The following is a 21,082-nucleotide window of genomic DNA, read 5'->3' on the forward strand; positions in this document are numbered from 1 at the left end:
TGCACACATGTACACCCCAAAGCTGGCCTCACCCCTGTCTACCCCATCCAAGGAATGGCAAACACGAGGCTCTGCTGTTGTCCTCCTGAGCAAGAGCCAAGACCCTGGGCCTCTCCATCTAGGTGCGTGTAGATGACGTGGGAGCACCAGTTCTCTATGTCTTGTCTGAGCTTCCTTTATATCCCATGAGGTTGTGTACTTCCTTCCCAGCACCTGTCTTGGCTTGGACTCAGAGGATCCCTCTGAGGACAGGGCATAGAGTTGGCTGGTCTGGAGAGAACTCAGCCTGGCCAGTAGGTAGTTGCTCCCTGCTCAGGGGCTCTGGGTAGGCTATGGACCTGTGGCTGGAAGAGTGGCCTCGGCAGGGCTTAGTCTATGAATGTAGATGGGCTCCAGGGAAGGAGAATCACTGATCATCTTCTTTCCATGCCCTGTGTTGAGCTTCCCTGAGTTTGTGGCATGAGCTCAACCTTTGGTAACTGCACTTCCTGCTCTCTGGCAGACCTTGCAAGCTTACTACAGGGCCTGTCCACGCATCAGCTGTACGTGTGCATGCTGCTCTGTCGGGTGCCTCCCAGTTAGCCTTGCCCCTGACTTTTCCTGCTCATCTCACATCCCTACCTCAAGGTCTCCAAATGAATCCAGACCCCTGCCTAGAGCCTGCTGCAGGGACAGTAGGAATATGGCCCTCATGCCAAGAGTCTTCTTTCCCTATGGCTCAAGTGCAAGGGACCCATGGACGGGCCAGGGGGGAGTAAGACAGAGCAGCAGTGGTCACTCTCCCTCGCTGGTGAGGCTGATGTGTTGGGAAAGCCAGACTTGCCTTCTGTCCTCACTGTAAACAGAAAGCCTCTGCAGTGGACTTTAAAGTGGGAGGTGTGTAACCCCTTTGCATATGAGATCATCTTTTGGAGCGTGGGAGAACATAACCTAACTTCCAGTTGTATTTATTGTTATTGCAAAAGATTAACACATTATCATTCATTCATATTGAATGTGTGAATTGGCCCTGTCTCCCACCTGAGTCTGCAGTCATGACAGATGGAGCCTTTGAGGTGTCCTAAGGGAAGATGGGGATCACCTCACAATGCTATAGGTTAAGAGGGGAGTGCCGACCCTGCCCTTTGTTTTGGTATTTTTATTTCCATATTTTGGGGTTTGTATGTGCCCAGTTAAACGGATGCACAGATTAGATAATCTGGCTTTAACTCCAATCTTCACGAGATGCACACATGCCTTAAACAGATTTCTACAAAGAAACTAGAATTAGGAGATAATTCTGACAACACAAAAACAAGTGAACAAAAAGCAAATGCCTGACCTGACATATCCACTAGGCTTGGTATGGGCTTGGTCAACAAAAACATGAGACAGAATGAAGGACCATCTGGTCAGGTTGGAGAAGAAGTAACTTTTGGCAAAATCTCCGAAGTCTGGATTTACACTTCGTGGAAGGAATCTTGACCTTCACCCAGGTATGTTATGCCTTGAGATAATAATCCTATATAAGGCCGCATAAGCAAAACGACATTCGAAAATGAGTTTCATCTTTAGCTCATTCTTTTACAAAGTTCTATTCCTTGTGCATGATTAAAGTGTACACATTTTTTAGTTAAAATATAACCATCTAGAAGGCACAAATTCAGTATTTTTCATGATAAGTGTGTGCAATTAAAGCGGTTAGGAGACTCATTGACTAGAGGGGAACATGGTGGTCCCAGGCTGTAAGAACAGGCCACACCCTCCACTGGGCCGCTTGCTTTGTGCTAAGATGGTACTTGGTTCTGAGCCTCACAGTGTCTTGACCACGTTCCTGGAACCTTCTTGTGGGAGGGAGTTCATCTTCCCCTATGACTCTGTCCCCAGTCTAAGGTGTCCCACAGGAAGCTTGAGGGCAGGAAGTTTTCCAGCCCAGGAGCCTGAGCTCAGCGGGGCAGGAAGGAGGAGCAGCTCCTCCGTGGGGGACCTTTGAGAGCCCAGGAGCAGGATTTCGAGGGACACCTGGTAGGGAGCAAAAGGTGCTGAGTCTGTCTTTGACCTTGAGGCCAGCTTGTTTCTCCTGCATGCTCTCCCAAAAGGGGCTTTGCCTGTCATTCTCCCGTTCTAGTGTGGGATCTGGGCGCAGTTGTTTTCCCTCTCCAGCCTCGGAGTCTCCCTCTGTGGACTGCGCAGATAGGACTGGTGGCACGGACCAGCTCGGCTGCCCTGGAGTCAGGAGCAGAGCCACCCGGTTCCCAGCCCGCCTTAGCCGCTCCTGGCACCGAGAGAGCCGCGATGACAATGGCTGGATTGTGCTTCATGTCCCTTTTCATCAGCATTTCTGTGCTGGACTCCTTCCACTCGCGGGTCGTCTCCAGAGCTCAGGAAATGAGGTGATCAGTGGGGCGAGTAAGGAAGGGGGGTTGGGAGAGGGGCGATTGGGCAACTGGGCTGCACAAACACGGGAGGTCAAAGATTGCGCCCAGCGGGCCCGGGCCGGGAATAAAAGGACGTGGGGCGCGGGAGGCTGCACAGAAGCGAGTCGGACTGTGCTGGCTGCTCAGCGCCGCACCCGGAGGATGAGGCTCGCCGTGGGAGCCCTGCTGGCCTGCGCCGTCCTGGGTGAGTGCGGGCTCGGGGAAGCAGCGCAGAGTTGCTGGCTGGCGCGTTCCCTGCAACCCGGGCGGCCACCGCGCAGCCTGCATACACTCCTCGCTCAGGCTGGAAGCCTGGGTGCCTGGGTGCCTTTCCCTTGCCTCTCTACGCCCCACCCCTGGCCTCTGCTTGGGCCTCTAGACACCTTTCACTGCACTCACTGTCTCCTTCCCGTTCTCCTCTTTGTCCAGCAAATCTTGCAGCAGTGAAATACAATAAATCAGAGCACGTCTAATCAGGTTATCAAAACCCTTTGCTGCTGCCTCTTGTCAAGTCCAAACTCCTTAGTGCGGCATTCAAGGCCTCCCGGGTCTGACCATTCCCCCTTTCAGAGTCTGATGTCCCCTGGGTGCCCTGGGAGCTGTCAGAGCGCCCATCGAGCGGTCAGAGCATGGGATTTGAAGCCAGACTTCTTGGATCCAAATCCTGACTGGCTCCTCACCAGGGAAGGGGTCATCACAGCACTTGCCTGGGAGGGTCAGGTGAGGGTCAGCGAGGTGGCGGATGCCGGGTACCAGTGGTGGATGTTGCACACATCCTGCTATGGGGCAGTGACTGACACCTCACTCCCCGACCTCCTGAGGTGGGGCCCTCTTCATACTCTAACTTCTGCCTGCCATTCGTGGGGCATTTGTCACACTGTTGGGGCTTCCGTGTTTAGTTGTCTCTTCCCATAAGCTAGCAATTCCTTGAGAGAGGACCCCACGTTACTTGCCTTTATCCCCACACAGAGCACTTCACAGGCTGTGCAAGGTAATGCTCCACTGAGGACACATTCTCGCCTATAGGAACCCTGGAGGTGTGGCTTTGAGGAGAGGCTGCCACAGACTTATGTTGCCTCCTAGGATTTCCCATGGGCCAAGGGGGATGATGGGGGTCGCTGGGGTGGCCATCCCTGGTGGCCCCTCCTCATGTATCCTGGAGAGCTGTGGGCCTCCTGGCCACAGGCTTCGTAGATCTTCTTCAGAGCCAGTGAATCAGCCTTGCTGTTGTGGCCCACAACATAAGAGCATTTGTTGTTTCAGTGGAGATGACAGGGGGCCTTGGGCACAGGGCAAAAGCTCATGTGATATGGATGCTATCTCTGCAACCACATGGATTTTAATAGTTACCCATGGCTGGCTTCAGCTTTTTTTTTCTGAATGGCAGCCAAAAAGTGTGGTGAAAATGGAGGGAGAGTTCAGTGGAGACAGAGGGGAGACTGTTGAATTCGTGGAGTTTTTAGTTATTCCTAAACAGAGAGCAACAGACAAGAGTCACAGACAAATTAATTCTCTTTTCATTAATTTACCCACAACTACTGGCCAAGAAGGGGTGTAACTCAGAATGTTTTCTTCTTGTGTGCTCTGAGTAGCAGACTCAGAGTCTGGAGATCCAGATTCTAGGCCTGGCTTGGCCAACAATAAGCAGGGTGACCTTGGGTTAAAAAAAAAACAACAAGGCATCATTCTTTGAGTCTCACTCCCTCTTCTCAAAAAGATGGCAGTTCCTCCCCTGCTGGCTTTCCAAAGTTTGAGGTATCGAGCCAATGTGTTGGGGTAGCTGAAAACGCCCTGTGCACACTGAGGCTTATGTTCCATGGCAGGGCAGGGGCCAGGACAGTGACGGGAGGAGACAAGGCGGAGACAGAGCAGACTGTCATCTCCAGATGGGAGCTGATGGTCATGCCTGCATCCCTCTGGCCAGCAGAGGGTGGTCGGTAGGAAACTGGGAGGCCATTAGGGCAACGTTCTATTGGCCCAGTCTCAGAATGCAGTAGAACTTGTGCCCTGTAGCGTTCATGGACAGGAGTGAGAGGAGGACGGGACTGAGGGCATGTGGCTGTCAAGGCCTTTCTAGGGGTGATGCTCTCTCTCCCTCAGCACAGGGAGTGGGTCTCTTCCATCTCTGGCCTCTCTCCCCCAGGGCTGTGTCTGGCTGTCCCCGAGAAAAGTGTGAGATGGTGTGCAGTGTCAGAGCATGAGGCCACCAAGTGCCAGAGTTTCCGCGACCATATGAAAAGCGTCCTTCCATCCGATGGTCCCAGTGTTGCATGTGTGAAGAAAGCCTCCCACCTCGATTGCATCAGGGCCATTGCGGTAAGTCGCTGCTGCCTAAAAGAGAGTGGAAGAAAGCCATACTTTCTCTACCTCCGGTCACTTTGGAGCAATTCTTTACTCACAGGTAGGAGGCTGATGTATGGGGCAGTCAACCCTGACTGTTATTAAAATCACTTCAAAAATGGAAATGGGGAGGTTTTCTTTAATGTGCCTGGAAAGCAAAAGTCAAAAAGCACATTAACTTTTGCTTTCCAGACACAGTAGATGCAAGGGTGACTGTTTTGAGACACTAGGTTCTCTGAACTCAGCAAAAATATAAGAATGCCTGCTATCAGGCTGGGCGCAGTAGCTCATGCCTGAAATCCTAGCACTTTGGGAGGCTGAAGCAGGTGGATCACCTGAGGTCAGGAGTTTGAGACCAGCCTGGCCAACATGGTGAAACCCCATCTCCGCTAAAAAATACAAAAATTAGCTGGGCATGGTGATGCATGCCTGTAATCCCAGCTAGCTACTTGGGAGACTGAGGCAGGAGAATCGCTTGAACCGGGGAGGCAGAGGTTGCAGTGAGCCAAGATCCTGCCACTGCACTCCAGCCTAGGTGACAGAATGAGGCTCCATCTCAAAAAAAATAAATAAGTAAGAATGTCCACTATCAAAATTATTATATAACCTTCTTTGGCAGCTTTTGATACACAACTGAGAAGACGAGTGATGCATGCAGGGGGAAGAGTACAGTGTCTTGATTGCAGGTGACAGCTGATCCCTTTGTTCTTAGGTCTACAAAAATGCTCTTCATCCTTTCAACGTTGCCCCTGCCTATCTGTACGTGTCAGATCCCATGCTGGGCAATGGGGCTGCAGTGGTGAATTAAACACACTGGTCCTTACCCTCAGGGAGCTCGTGGCCTAGTCAGGAGAGCAGAAAAACACACGAATAAGTAAACAACTAACTCCAAAATGTGGGGATGTACAATAGAGGGAAAAAGGAGAGTGTTCTGACAGGGACTCACTTTGTCCTGGGTGGTCAGAGACCATCTCTCTAAGAGAGATGTAATGAAGCTGAGACCCAAGGACTGAGCCTGGGTTGGTCCCAGTGTAAAATACACCAGGCAGCAAGCAAGAGCAGATGCAAAGGGCCTGAGACAGAGCAGAGCGGGCTTATTTAAGTTGCTAGGGGGAAGCCAGGGTGATGGGAGCTGTCAAAGATAAGCACAGCCAGATATTAGTTTAGGCAGTGACAGTGGGTTTCATTCAGTAACTACTGACAGTGGGGGAAAAAGCTGGGCTCCATTCTGATTTGTGCAGCGGTGATGTGGGCATTTTAAAGGGAGAATGAGGGAGGGGAGAACGCAGGGCTCTGTAGAGTCAGAGAAGTAAAAAGGTAGAAACGGCTGGTCAGTGTAAATGTGAGGAGGCCAGCTGTGTCTGATAGCTGGCAGTTGTCTTGATTAGGACTCTATTCTCCCACAGAGATTGGGAGACAGACACTCTATCCATCCTGATGATTGTGTTGCAAAGGAATGGCTCTCAGTCCTTGAGGCAGATGCTTGTGAGTTTCAAGAGATACATATTCACAGTTTTCAGCCCTTTTTAGTAAATGCTCTTGGAAAGGGAGGTCAGGGGCCTATCATCAGTTGTGTCGGCTAGAAGAAACAGATACATTTTCCTGGCAGCGCTGAGTTTTCTCAGGCAAGCACTTTAAGGGGAACCAGGGCCATCCCAGGGACAGAGATTTGTTCTGTTAGGAGCCGTGCCAGAGTCTGGTCAGGTCTCTTAGTGCAGGGGTTTGGACAGACTTGTCAAGTGTGGGAAATTCTACAGTTCTCGGCACAAAGCAAGCAGGAGGTTAGCCGAAGGGAAAAGGTGGAAGAGGTAGACACATCCAGATGAAGCCTGGCTTCCCTCCAGGAATCTGCGCTGGGGTTTTCCTCCTCTACCAGTGTCATTCTGCTGGCTTCCCCTTGGCTTCCCTCCAGCCTTCTCTCTGTGGGCTTTCCTTCTTCTGGGTTTGCTTATCTTGACTTGTGAGAGCTTGCTTGATTATAATCCTGTCCCTCCCAGCTGGCACAGGTTCCCCTGGGAACCCTGCAGCTCAAGTGCTGGACCCTGTGTTTTAGGCCTTAGCTCTTCAGCTCCCTGAGCCCCTGAGCCACCAGTGATTTCTTGGTGTCTTGGAAAAGAAAGACCAGGTTCCTGACCACTCTCCCAGCCCCACTGCACTGGGCAAAGCTCTCGTTTGTTTGCTTCACTTTTATTCAGCAGTGTGAGGACTGGGGAAGGGAAGGTGTTTGCAGATTAAACAAAACCACAAAGTGTGTTTCATACATAAGGTCTAGTTGTTGTGGAACAGAAAGGCCCATTGTGTCTCTTAATTTTGTTTTGTATTGTGGTATATTAAAAGTATGTTTTACAAAAAAAATCCATTGATGAGTGAATAGATAAAATGTGGTATACACAAATGATGAAATATTTTTAGCCTTAAAAATAAATGAAACTCTGATACATGCTGCACTGAGATGAACCTTGAAAACATAAGTGAAGCAAGCTAGATACAAAAGGACAAATATTGTAAGATTCCACTTTTATGAAATATCTAGAATAGTCAAATTTATTGAAACAGAAAGTAGCATAGTGACCTCCAGGGGTTGGGGTCGGGGAGAAATAGGAGATAATTGTTTAATGGGTAAAGAGTTTCAGTTTCTGGAGATGGCAGTGAGGGTTATAAAACAATGTGAATGCATGTACTTAATGCCAGTAAAATGTACACTTCAAAATGTTTAAAATTGGCTGGGCACGGTGGCTCATGCCTGTAATCCCAGCACTTTGGGAGGCCGAGGCGGGCGGATCACCTGTCAGGAGTTCGAGATCAGCCTGGCCAACATGGTGAAACCCCGTCTCTACTAAAAAAAATACAAAAATTAGCCGGGCGTGGTGGCAGGCACCTTAATCCCAGCTCCTTGGGAGGCAAAGGCAGGAGAATCATTTGAACCTGGGAGACAGAGGTTGCAATGAGCCGAGATGGAGCCATTGCACTCAAGCCTGGGGAACAAGAGTGAGACGTCTGATATAGTTTGGCTTACAACATATTTTATTTCATTTAGAAATGCTATTGTCTTATTACTTGATTGTAACATAACAAAGCTCATGGAACTATAGTTTTTGTTTTGTAATTTGTTTTGTTTCATTTTGTTTTGTTTTTTGAGAGTCTTGCTCTGTCACCCAGGCTAGAGTGTAATGGTGCAATCTCAGCTCACTGCAACCTCTGCATCCTAGGTTCAAGCAATTCTCCTGCCTCAGCCTCCCAGGTAGCTGGGATTACAGGCATGCACCACCAAGCCCAGCTAATTTTTGTTCGTTTTGGTAGAGACAAGGTTTCACCATGTTGGCTAGGCTGGTCTCGAACTCCTAACCTCAGGTGATCCGCTTGCCTTGGCTTCCCAAAGTGCTGGAATTACAGGTATGAGCCACTGTACCTGGCCTGCTTTGTAATTTGATCAATAGGAAATCTTCATAGAGAACCGGCAAGGACTTCTGGAAAAATCATTTTGATTAAAGACATTTAAAGCACAAAAGGAGTAAAACTATGTGTTTAAGTGTCTAAATAAAAGAGAGTTTGGCTCACTTTAAGGATTTACATAAAAAGAAAATAAAATTATAGATCAAGTAAGAAGGCAGCTATAGTATTTCAAGGGAGCTGTTGATTTAAAGATGAGGGCTTATAGAAGCACAAAGTCAAAAAGAAACATAACCTGAAGTAACAGTGTAATGATAAGAAATAAACCCGGACTGTCTGGACTCAAATCCCAGCTCCATGACTTACTGGCTACGTGGCCAGGGGAAGTGACTTAACCTTTCTGTGCCTCAGATTTCTCACTTGTAAAATGGAGCTGAGATAGAGAGATGAGCTGCCCATGTGTTGAAGTAGACAGTTATACCAGAGATGAGCAAAAATGGAAGCAATAATCAAGCCTTTGATCATTCAGTACATAGTATTACCAAGAAGCTAAACCCAGAGAAAGTGCCCAATCCCTCAGCAAAAGGGTCCTGCAGTTTTATGGACCCAGGACAGGAAGGAAGAGCATTGAGTACCGAGTCAGAGTGAAGATGAATGTTTTCAAGGTTTCCATCTTCCCCTAGAAAAAAAAATCTCCACAGAAGCACCTGAGGAAGACCTCAAAGGAAGTCTCAAAATAAAGAGGTCTCTGAGCAAAGGTCATGGGTTAGGAATGAAAACAGGTGTAAAAAGAGCGTGGCCACCCCAAGCGAGCTGCATCCTTGCCAGCTGAGTCCGCTCCAGAGATTGCATTGCACTGGCTGTGCTCTGAGTCTGCGGTGGCGTGGGCGGCTTTCTCCCACGGAGCCTGCCAGGTTAAGCCTTCGTAATTGCCTATGGTAAAATCACGTAGGATTTTTGACCAGGAGCTGAGCACCTCACCAGGGAAAAGAGAAACACAATCCATCCCTCCCTCTATGCATAAGGAATAGGAATTTGGTGGCTAAGTGCCCTTGCAAGGGAGACAGAGTCACCTGAAGCCAGCAGGGCTGTACATGGTCTAGTCAAGTTCTGGCCCTGGGTCCGTGGAGTCCTGGTAGCCACTCTCCACTTGTGCGGGTTGAGGTGGGCCTTCCTTGGAAGTCAGGGCTTCATCTAGGACTGGCCTGTTCTCTTTCAGGCAAACGAAGCGGACGCTGTGACACTGGATGCGGGTTTGGTGTATGACGCTTACCTGGCTCCCAATAACCTGAAGCCTGTGGTGGCAGAGTTCTACGGGTCAAAAGAGGGTAAGTTCTCCCTGGGACCCCAGGAAGAACTTGTCACCCTTATTCTCTATGCTGAGTCTTGTGTTTTACAGGCAGGTTTTCATCTTTGGAGAGTGAGTAGGGAATGAGGGGCCCCATCAGCCACCACAGCCACACAGCAAGGCCTCCGGGGGCTTGGGGCTGGCCGAGGACTGGTGCTCCTAAAACTGACCCCTGCGCCAGGGGGATATGCTTACCAGACAAACACAGCAGACTGTGTGCAGCTTGACCTGCTGCGGTCTAGTGATACGCCTGGGGTCCCTGGAGGCCTCTGGAGCCATAGGTACCACTCACATGGAAGAGGTCACTCTGGAGCACACACTCAGATGCCAGCAGCACTGCAAGTCTTCTGAGATCAACCTGACTGTCCCTGGGCCTGTGCCAGCGGACAGGAAATACTTTGATGGGCCTCTGTTGCCACAGCTCCAGTCTCCTGGTGGCTGGGGTTGGTAGGTGTAGGCAGACATGCTGCAGGGCCAGGGGAGGCAAAGCATTCAGGACACATGTGCATGTGGCCTTCTTGCCCCTGTTTGCCTGGAGGGGTAACATTACAAATATACCTTCTATGGTCTTCTCTCTCCCCTGCAAGCCTAGGCAGGTTTTCCTGATTCCCTCCTCCTTATCGCCCAGTCCAGTAAAAGCAAGGCCTCTCCACTCCCCTCCCTCCTCAAGAGTCCCGTGGTGATGAGCCATGTTTCCCTGCACCAGGCTGAAGGCTTTCCATTCACACTGTGCCTTTGCAGATCCACAGACTTTCTATTATGCTGTTGCTGTGGTGAAGAAGGATAGTGACTTCCAGATGAACCAACTTCGAGGCAGGAAGTCCTGCCACACGGGCCTGGGCAGGTCCGCTGGGTGGAACATCCCCATAGGCTTACTTTACTGTGACTTACCTGAGCCACGTAAACCTCTTGAGAAAGGTAAGCTGGCGGGAGGTTGGGTGCCCTCAAGCAGCTGCCTCTGCTCCAGATGCCCACACAGGCCACACTAGGCAATCACCCTCAGCAGACATGTGGGATGAACTCAGGTGGGGGAAGGAGGTTAACCAACTTTAAACTGGCGGGTCTGCTGCACCAGCAGCGCATGGGAGGTAGAGCTGAGATTTTTTTCTGCTCTGAGCTCCCGACACCCCAGCAGAGGCTGTTCTGATGAGTGAGGAGAGGGTGCAAGGCTCGGCAGAGGGTTTCAGTCTAGACGATGGTGGCTCTCTTGTCCACTTCTCTGGATTTCTTTCCTGGAGATTTCTCTGGAACCCTGCACCTCTCTAGGCAGTTCTATGTCTGGGGCATGGATCCCAGAGGGGACCTCTCTCTGAGCTGTTGCAGCCTCTGACAAAGCAGGGAGAGCGTGCACTGAGAAAGACCCAAGATAGGCCTTGGTTAATGGGAAGCATAGGCCTTCCTCAGATGGATGGTGGCAAGACAGAGGTCAACTGTTCCTATTAGAAATCCTTGATCTTGATGAGTTAGCATAAGGGCAAGCTGGGACTGCATGTTCTGGTTTGGTTTTAGTCCCCTCTGTTCCCTGATGGGCCTGGGCGGGGTGATGCCTTTGGCTGTGGCCAACCTCACTCATGCTCTGTGGTCCATTTCTCTGTGCTGAGCAGCAGTGGCCAATTTCTTCTCGGGCAGCTGTGTCCCGTGTGCGGATGGGACGGACTTCCCCCAGCTGTGTCAACTGTGTCCAGGGTGTGGCTGCTCCACCCTTAATCAATACTTCAGCTACTCAGGAGCCTTCAAGTGAGTGAGATGTCTGCTGCTCCATGGTGGCCAAAGTGCCAAATGTCCTCAGGGTGAGAATTCTTTGCTGGTCCAAAGCCGAGCCCTGCCTGCCTACAGGGGCATCAAGGTGGCCTAATCCCCTCCCAGTGAGTCAGAAGCACAACCTGGGACTCCTAGGCCAAGCCAGCCCATGTTCCCTTTCATCTGACCCTGACAAGCAGGCCCTTTTCCTGGGGGCCCTTCCTCTCTCCCCAGAGACCTTGAGCCTGGTCAGGGTCTCCTCTCAGTGGATCAGGCAGAGCCTGAAAGGACAATCATGCCTCTGGTGTCTGGGCCCACTGTCCAGGGACTGGCCCTCTTCCCTCAATCCCAGCAGTGTCACCTGCTCAGTACACTGCCTATCTCCTGCCCCCATCACTGTCTCTATTTGGGAAGCTGATTTCTTGCTCTCTCTTTTTACCTTGATTATATCCTAAAGTTTTACAACCAGCCAAGGACACATTTTCACCCTCAGGAGACACTATACCATTATCTTCTATTCCAGAAGTTTAAAAACTCTTTTCACATGAAAATATCTTCAGTTGCATTTGGTTCTTTGGGTTACTAGGGCTTTTTATCTTGTGCGAGCTCATTCCCCCATCTCAGCACTGCCCTGGAGGTCTGCACACCACATGGCGTTGCTTCAGCTACAGGGCTGCACAGAGGCCTTCCCCAGGCTCTAACCTTGTATGAGTGCTGGACAGTGTGATCAGACTCTCCAGATGCAGGTGGAAAAGGGCCTGCCCTGCAGGAGCCCTGCTGATGTGTTTCTTTCACCCAGGTGTCTGAAGGATGGTGCTGGGGATGTGGCCTTTGTGAAGCACTCGACTATATTTGGTAAGTATGGGACAAAAATCCACCAGGGCCCCTCCAAATAGTGGGTGTTCTTTTTCCGTGTTCCCTTTTTCATGCTCAGTCGTTGGACATGAGCATACTGTATTTCTCCTTTATCATTGCCTGGGTTTCCACCTGTGCAGAATTAGGTACCTACAGGGTCCCCATCTGGATTCCTGGGCCTCTTTCCATCATTCGACCTCTTCACACAGTGCTTCTGCCTCTGGGGTAGTGTTGCCATAACCAAAGACTGGGGGTTGGTCCTGCTAAGGTCAGGCTCATGGTGGAATGAGGAGCAATCACTGCTGCATGGGCATCAGAAACCTTTACCTGGCTGTGGGGTCTTGAGCAAGTCATTTTTCTGCATGTCCTCTGGCCTTCAGTGGTCACTCCAGGTCTCTCAGCTCATACTTTCTATGATCAATGGAATTTCAAGGATGGGCACCACAGCCCATGGCTCTCCTGCATTAGGCTCACCTGGGCTTTCCCTCCCCAGAGAACTTGGCAAACAAGGCTGACAGGGACCAGTATGAGCTGCTTTGCCTGGACAACACCCGGAAGTCGGTAGATGAATACAAGGACTGCCACTTGGCCCGGGTCCCTTCTCACACCGTCGTGGCCCGAAGTGTGGGTGGCAAGGAGGACTTGATCTGGGAGCTTCTCAACCAGGCCCAGGTATCCCCACCTGCCATCCTCCCCTCCAGCTTAGTGCTCTCTGCTTGGATTTGGGGGTTTTCCTCCTGGCCATCTTGTCACTCTGGAAGTCTGCATGTTCAGGATACAGTGGGAGCCATGCCACATGCCATTAAATTCTCTAAAAGCTGGGACTCCTCACAGAGCAGCAGGGAGTCTGCTGTGGTGCTACCATCTGCTGCCCTTGCCTTTGTGGCTGGTGATATCTGAAGAGGCTCTGAATTGCTCTGTTCCATTCCTTTTTACCTAAACCAGACCTTCAAGGCCCAAAGCTAAACCCCACCCCAAGGAGGCTTTCCATGGCCCTCCCAGAAGGAAATGGTCTCTCTCCCCATTCCCCTCAGCCTGGCTGGGAGGGGGCTGCTCGCACAGCGGCTTTACTTCCCGAGAGCTTGTGATTTGGGTTCAGCCAGCTTCCTCTTGCCCAGCCCTCCCATCTGTCCACTGAGAGTTTGATTGGCACCCACACAGGGCAGCCTCTGGATTAGCCACATTTCTTGTTCTCACTGATGTTTCAACCCGTTCCGTTCCGGGAGACAGGCACAGAAGCAGGTTCAGGGAAATCGCGGACCCACAAGGGCTATGGGCAGAGGAAGTGCTGGGTGAGCAGGAGCAGGTCCGATTGCCCTCTCTCCTGGCATCTTGAACTTTTTCATGTTGTTTCCTGCAGAGACTTGTTTTAACTTCAGTCCCATTTCTCAGCCTCCTTTCTTCTCTGTTGCCATCCACTATTCTGTTTTTCTATGAACAGGAACATTTTGGTAAAGACAAATCAAAAGAATTCCAACTATTCAGCTCTCCTCATGGGAAGGACCTGCTGTTTAAGGACTCTGCCCACGGATTTTTAAAAGTCCCCCCAAGGATGGATGCCAAGATGTACCTGGGCTATGAGTATATCACTGCCATCCGGAATCTACGGGAAGGCACATGTGAGTACCTGGGAGGAAGCAGGTGACCACAAGCACTTGGGAAACCTGGTGAGCACAGGGGCCAGAGATTGAGTCTTTTAAGGGACCTGCATGCCTCTCCTGATGCTCCTTTTTCTGACCTGTCTGTGAGCCCAGTGTTAGACTGATGCTGAATGGCATTAGTCATTATGAGATGGCCTTGATGTCACCATGGGCTTTAAAGGAAATCCACTTTTAAAATGACTTGAATTGGTTCCAGTATTTCCTTTGCATCAATCAGGACTGCCTTGCCTACTTTGTGAAGCCAATTAGCTTATCACAGAGTAAATGAAATAGAACAAAATTATTATGTATTGCACATCTCCAGCCAGTCAACATGTGCCATAATGAAGAGGCGTTTTGAGAGAGGTTGATCCCAGTCCTGAATTTCATTGAGTCATTGTGGTTTTGCTTGACCATTAATTTCTTCAGCAGACATTTATTGAACATCTAGCCATATGCTCTGCTAGGTGCTGGATATAGGATGGCATGACAAATATATATTTGATTCTGTTGTTCTGGAAATTTCAAACTGGGGAGAAGATAAATGTTTAATAAATAGTCATGCTATTGAATGATGAATTACAAAATAAGAGATATGCTTAAAAGGGGAAAACTTTGACAACAAAATACCATGGCCCTATGAGAGTGCAAAACAAAGAAAAACAGATCCTGGACTTGGGGTTAAGGCAAGGCTTCCTTGAGGAAGTGACTCTTGAGCTCAGTCTGAAAGATGAGCAGATGCACATTTATTCATCAGACATTTATTATGCTGACCATGTGTTAGCATTGCCCTAACCCTGAGGATGCCCTGGTGAACAAGACAGGCAGGACCCTTTCTCTGTTGGAGCTTATGTTCACCTGCAGAAAACCTGACAATAAACAATGAACATATAAATAAGAACACCTCCGGTAGTTAAATGCTATCTGAAAAACAAGAAGGAAAAAAACAGCCAGAGGTCATATGGTGCCCAGAGGTTGGAGAGGAAGGTTGGCTTCTCAGAAGACATAAAAAACTAAATCTAAATGAGAAGTCACCCAAGAGATTGTGCATTGACTTTGCTTTCTAAGATGATTAATTCCTTGAATGGGACTGTTTATTACTGGCGAATCCCAGCATTTGCATGAAGACCGTGAGTAGTGCTGATAAACACCAGGCAACAGCTAGGGCCGCTTCTGATCTCTGGTTCTTTTTTTTATGCCATAGGCCCAGAAGCCCCAACAGATGAATGCAAGCCTGTGAAGTGGTGTGCGCTGAGCCACCACGAGAGGCTCAAGTGTGATGAGTGGAGCGTTAACAGTGCAGGGAAAATAGAGTGTGAATCAGCAGAGACCACCGAAGACTGCATCGCCAAGATCATGGTATGTCACTCCAGCCTTCCTAGGGCACTGTCCCTGTCACTGCTGCCTGCTGACCCCCAAGACTGAGCTAGTGAGTGTTCCTGGGAATGATGCAAAAACCTGGCTCCCAGGAACCTTGCCCTGACTATGTGAGCACAGTCCCACTGGAGGTTCAGAATCTTTGAGTTTGTGGATCTGAAGGATGCCCACAGGGCTCAGTTTCCTCCTTGTATGAGTGTATGGTGAAAGGGCAGGCTGAGCGGTGCCTGCTTAGGGAGGCTGGACCATGGTGTGGGTGTCCTGAGACCAGTGGTGTGCCATGGTCACTGTGGTAAGATCCTGAGTAACTGGTAGGATCCAAGCAGGTACAAATTTGCTTTGTTGATCAAAAGAGTATCCTAGCCAGGCATAGTGGCATGCATCTGTAGTCCCAGCTACTTGGGAGGCTGAGGCAGGAGGATTGCTTGAGCCCAGGAGTTCAAGGCTAGCAACTTAGCAGAACCTTGTCTCTCAAAACTTTTTTTTTTTTTTTGGTTTTGTTGTTGTTGTTGTTGTTGTTGTTGTTGTTGTTGTTGTTTTTAAGAAAGTGTATTCCATATTGGCTTACAGATAATTTTTAAAATCCTAAATGATATTAAGAAGAAATGAAAAGTACTTATAATCATGTAATTCAGAGAAAATTCTCTTATTGGGATCATTTCTTATAGGTTGCTTGCTATCTTTTACTCACCTCACAGTCTCTAGTAAGCTTTTCCCATGTCATAAATCATTCTTGTAAAACCTAATCTGGAGCTTCTGTGTTAGTGCATACATCGAGATGGGGGAGAGTGGTTTGCCCAGAGAGAACATGAAGTGCCAAGCTCCACTCCCCCTCCTCCCCACATTTCTTGCCCTCTGTGTCTCTTCCATTTGGCTATTCTTGAGTTGGATCCTTTATAATAAATCAGCAAATATATTGAAACAAAGATGCATATTATAAAGTCACTAGTACCTCTTGCCATTGTCAACTGATTTTTGCTGAAATATGTTAATTCTACTTTTTGAGCACTTACGAATAACCATATATCTTCAGAACTATCTACCATGAAGCAAAAACAGACCATCAGTCCCATTCTTTTATATTTCATACAATTTATAAGTATCACTTTATCCTATTTTAACATACATTCCATTTTAGTTTTTGTCTGAGTCAAGACAAGAAAAACCAAACTAAGTTAAAGCAAAGCCTACAAATTCAAAACCTGAGTCTATACAAATCTGTTAGCAGTTTGAGTGGTTGGGCTTCAATATTATACTCTGGATGTGAGACAATAGATAAAGTTTTTACGTCTGTAAAAAAGGGAACAACAAAAGACTCTTGGGAACATGTGAAATCTTAAATGAAGATGATGAAGTACAACCCAATGGAAACATATTTTAAAAGGTTCTTCTTGGACATCATAATTTGCTCTCCTATGAAGATATCGTTTGAGCCTTTAACATTGGAAATAGCTTACAGATGTTGGGGCAGAAACCAAAGACCAACATTGCCATGTTCTGTGAGACCACGTCCAAGTGGATGATTGCTGGACAGGTATGTTTCATGCATAACATTTAGTTCATAAAATTATATGCTACTTTAGGAGGTCCAGGGTCTGTGGATTAATGAAACAGAAGTAACCAATATCATTGCTAGTAAAGAATTATTGGAAACAAAGTTGAAAGACATAGTTTATTTGGTCCCACACCTGTGACACATCATCACTGTCAACGGGAAGCCACTGACCTGTCCCAATTTCCCAAGGTTGTTATCGTGACACCATGGCTGCAGTAGAAAGCGAAGGTGAATGTGGAAAACAGATCCCAGAGCGACCAGTGCCCTCAGTTACTGCAGTAATCATGTTCATGAGTAGACACACAGGACTTCCAAAGGGAGTCATGATCTGGCATAGAAACATCATTACTGGTATTACTGGGATGGCGGAAAGGATTCCCAGACTGGAAGAGGAAGATGACTACATTGGATATTTGCCTCTGGTTCATGTTCTAGAATTAAGTGTTGAGCTTCTTTGTTTTTCTCATGGATGCCTGCTTGGCTACTCTTCACCCCAGACTTTAGTGGATCAGTCTTTTAAAGTAAAAAATGGGCTGGACACTGTGGCATGCAGTTGTAGTACCAGCTACTCAGGGGGCTGAGGTAGGAGGATTGCTTGAGCCCAGGAGTTTGAGTCCAGCCTGGGAAACATAGTGAGACACCATCTCAAAAAAAAACAAGAAAACAAAAAACCGGAAGCAAAGGGTCTACTTCCTTCCAGGTTGAAACCAACACTGATGGCAGCTGTTCTGGAAATCATGGATCAGATCTACCAAAATGTCATGAATAAAGTGTATGAAATGAGTAGTCTTCAACACAATCTGTTTATTCTGGCCTATAATTATAAAATGGAACACATTTCAAAAGAGCATAGTACTGGATTGTGTGGCAGCTTTGTTTTCTGGAAATTGTGAAAATATTCAGCTTTGCTAGGTGGAAATATTCAGTTTTTATTGTACGAAAGTGCTCCACTTTCTGCAACACGCAGCAAGTTCATGAGTATGTTTTTGTTGTGGTCAGGGATACAGACTCACTGAACCTACAGGGGCTGGAACAATTACAGATGTGTGGATTACAATGCTGGTAGAAGTGGGAGTCCCATTAGTTTGCTGTGAAATTAAAGAACTGGGAGGAAGGTGGATACTTTAATATTGAAAAACCACATCCCAGAGGTGGAATTCTTATCAGTGGCTAAAATGTGACAATGGGATGCTACAGAAATGAAGCAGAAACAAAAGCTGATTTCTTTGAAGATGGAAATGGGCAGAAGTGGTTATGTTCTGGAGATACTGGAGAGTTTGATGGTTGTTTACAGATGATTGATCATAAAAACGACCTTGTAAAACTACAGGCAGGAGACTGTGTTTCCCTTGGGAAAGTACAGCCAACTCTGAAGAATCTCCCAGTAATAGATGACGTTTGTGCATTTGCAAACAGTTAATCCTTCTTATGTCATTGGATTTGTTATGCCAAATCAAAAGGAACAGAACTAATTTGAAAGAAAGGACTTCCAGGAACTTGGAAGGAGCTGTTTAACAGTTGTGAAACAGAAGATGAGGTGCAGTAGTCCCCCTTTATGTGAGGTTTTGCTTTCTTGGGTTATACCTACAGTCAACTGTGGTCCAAAAATGTTAAGATACTTTGAGAGAGAGAGCGAGCACATTAATATAACTTTTATTATAGTATGTAATAATTGTTCTGTTTTATTATTGTTGTTAATCTCTTACTGTGCCTAATTTATAAACTTTATTATAGGCTAGTATGTATAGGAAATAAACATTGTATAGGATTTCAGGTTCCAAGACTGAGGGTCTTGGAACATATCTCTTGAGGATAAGAGGGGACTACCAGACTTAAAGTACTTTCTGAAGCTGCTATTTGAGCATGTCTGAAAAAGTTTGAAAATCCATTAAAAATTGGTTTGAGCCCTGACCTATGGATCCTGAAACTGGTCTGGCGACAGGTGCCTTCAAGCTAAAACACAAAGAGTTTAATACACATTACCAGGCAGACTCTGAGCGAATGTGTGGAAGAAATGATTTTTCTCTTTTGGCATCAGTTTGCTACAGTGAGCTCAAATCAAATAGGAAATTATTTGAAATGCATGTTTCAAACCGTGAGGCAAACTCCATTCCTCATATTCAACCTAGACTTTTACTTCTTAAGACATCACCATCTTCAATGGACAGGATTAGTAAAATAGTAGGAGAGCAAACTTGTGTCTGTCTCTTTTTTCCTTTTCCCTCCTACAACTACCTTTACCACCTGTGACTGTATTGTCAGTATAAGGAGTTTTCTGAATCATATTGAGGAAGCAGATTTCTAAAACCTCAAGTTTCTAAACATGACCTATATGTTCGATTTATGACTTTTTAAAGTTTGGATGTGTAGAGGGAGATATTGAAAGTATATAAAGTGGCCGTTGGGGGGTGCTTTTTAACTTACAGTATTAAAAAAATGCAAGGCTGTTGATGTGAAATTACATACATTTCAAATACTTATGAATCAAATCATTATTGAAGATAATATTTACTGATGTGTAATAATTATCTTGCATAAATTGAGAGAAATAAATATAGCCAACTTATGTTTTAAAGGAAAAACAGATGATATTTTAATGTTGATATCTGTTCCATAGTATGGATATGCTTCCATTTATTTAGCTATTCTCTGTCATTGAGGATTTAGTTTAATTTTCTTTTTGCTATTATAAATCACACCTGTTATTTTTGCCCACTTACACATTTTGTCTAAATAGTTGCCCACCAGTCTGATTGTTCTTTTATGGTTTATTACTAGAAAGTATATTGCCAGGTCAAAGGGAAATCTTACAAACCTCATTGAATCTAAGCATTTCTGAAATTTGGGACTTATTAGAGCTGAGATTTAGATCATTTGAAAATATTTGACTCATTCATTAAACACGTTGTATGCACCAAACACGGAAATAGCACTCAGCCAAGGAGGCTTACATTAGAGGCTAGAGCCCCCTTCAGAAGGTGCTGTGTTCCACAGCCACAGCCACGAGTCTCTGACTCCACTCATCCATCTGCACATGAGAATTCTTGGTGTCAGAAATGTGTTGTAGGAGTGTCTCTGGGACAGTGTGTCCTATGAGAGGGCAAGAAGACTGAATGTGGGTCTTTGCTCTTGAACTAGGCACCTGGAGTTGATGATCAGTTCACGATGGTTGGGTGAAAAATGAGAGTACATTTGATTTTCTCTGCTGAGTGTGCCTGGTTGATCCTTTGGGGATTCAGTATCAGCACCTGCTGTCTCCCTGGCACTCATGTGCTGGTAAGGCTGCTTCAGGGAAACAGCTGGAAAGGTGGGTGGCACAGGAAACAGCCTCTTTTCATCTGCTGTGATTTACTGTGTTTTTGCAGAATGGAGAAGCCGATGCTATGAGCTTGGATGGAGGGTTTGTCTACATAGCGGGCATGTGTGGTCTGGTGCCTGTCTTGGCAGAAAACTACAACAGTAAGTGTTGGGGAGCACCTCTCTGTGTTTTCTTCCCTCTGGGCCATGGAGAGAGGAGATGGAAAAATCACAGCCTGATTCATACCACAGCTGCCACAAAGCTTTCCCTCTCTGAGCACCTCCTACTTTGCAAGCTCTGGGCTCCATCATCTCAAATCCCCATATTTATCTTGAAGGTTGGGAGTTATAGTACATTCCAGAAATGGGAAATGAAAGTTCTGCACTGGGAAGTCCTCACTAAAGACGACCCCATTGCAAAGGACAGCTGGGATTCCTGGCAGTCTTCCAGGTTCCAAAACTCACACTTCTCTCAATGCCCTGTTGCTAGGATCTAAATATAGTTGGCCAGCACTCCTCTGTGGGCTCAATGCAGACAGGGCAGGAAACTTGACATTCACAGTTTGTGGATAAATTCCAGAGGCCAGGAGGTGAAATGGACTTGCATGAGCCAGAGAGTCTGGACTTGTTGGGAATTGGTAACATGCATAGTTTTCTCTGACTTTCTTTATTCTTAGCTGCAGTATAAAAAAAGGCATGGTTTCCCAATCTATACATAAGGGTTTAACGCCTTCTTCATTTTCTTTTCTCCAGCACCCAACCCTAATTGTGAGAATACAGCAGAGGAAGGTGAGTTGGAATTGATAACCTCTGGAGGTAAAAGATAAATTCCCATTGTTTTGGGGAATTGGCTTGATTTAAAATTCAAGTATATAAGGCACTGTAAGAGACCAATTTTTACAATGTGAGCAAATCATGGAAGGATAGTAATTGATCATGATGATTATCCCTTTACACTTGCCATGGCTTGCACACAGGATTTTTCATTTAATGTTATAAGGTAGGTTTTGGCATCGTCTAAGGATACACAAGTAGACCCTAAGCTCAGGGAGTTTACAGACAGATCATCTAGGATTATATATCTAGGAAGGGAAATCCAGGTCTTTCCCACTGATCCTCAACTTACATGACATGAGGCCTACAC

The 21,082-nt window shown here is 47.1% G+C and overlaps 1 protein-coding gene and 1 pseudogene across 1 annotated transcript in view; both read left to right on the forward strand.

Moving 5' to 3' along the window:
- Window positions 1-2,446: 2,446 nt before the first annotated feature.
- The window catches only part of LOC105469880 (serotransferrin), a 32,403-nt gene continuing 13,767 nt past the window's right edge, over window positions 2,447-21,082 (forward strand). The window contains exons 1-11 of the mRNA XM_011721456.2: window positions 2,447-2,601; window positions 4,540-4,712; window positions 9,346-9,454; window positions 10,216-10,392; window positions 11,079-11,211; window positions 12,014-12,069; window positions 12,563-12,741; window positions 13,511-13,688; window positions 14,914-15,068; window positions 20,007-20,100; window positions 20,692-20,727. Of these exons, the coding sequence (XP_011719758.2) occupies window positions 2,559-2,601; window positions 4,540-4,712; window positions 9,346-9,454; window positions 10,216-10,392; window positions 11,079-11,211; window positions 12,014-12,069; window positions 12,563-12,741; window positions 13,511-13,688; window positions 14,914-15,068; window positions 20,007-20,100; window positions 20,692-20,727 (1,333 nt within the window). The 5' untranslated portion in view covers window positions 2,447-2,558. The remainder of the gene's footprint in view (window positions 2,602-4,539; window positions 4,713-9,345; window positions 9,455-10,215; window positions 10,393-11,078; window positions 11,212-12,013; window positions 12,070-12,562; window positions 12,742-13,510; window positions 13,689-14,913; window positions 15,069-20,006; window positions 20,101-20,691; window positions 20,728-21,082) is intronic.
- LOC105469879 (fatty acid CoA ligase Acsl3-like) lies at window positions 16,107-20,000 on the forward strand (annotated as a pseudogene).

Source organism: Macaca nemestrina, chromosome 2 (genome assembly GCF_043159975.1).
Source record: "Macaca nemestrina isolate mMacNem1 chromosome 2, mMacNem.hap1, whole genome shotgun sequence".
Lineage (NCBI taxonomy): Eukaryota > Metazoa > Chordata > Mammalia > Primates > Cercopithecidae > Macaca > Macaca nemestrina.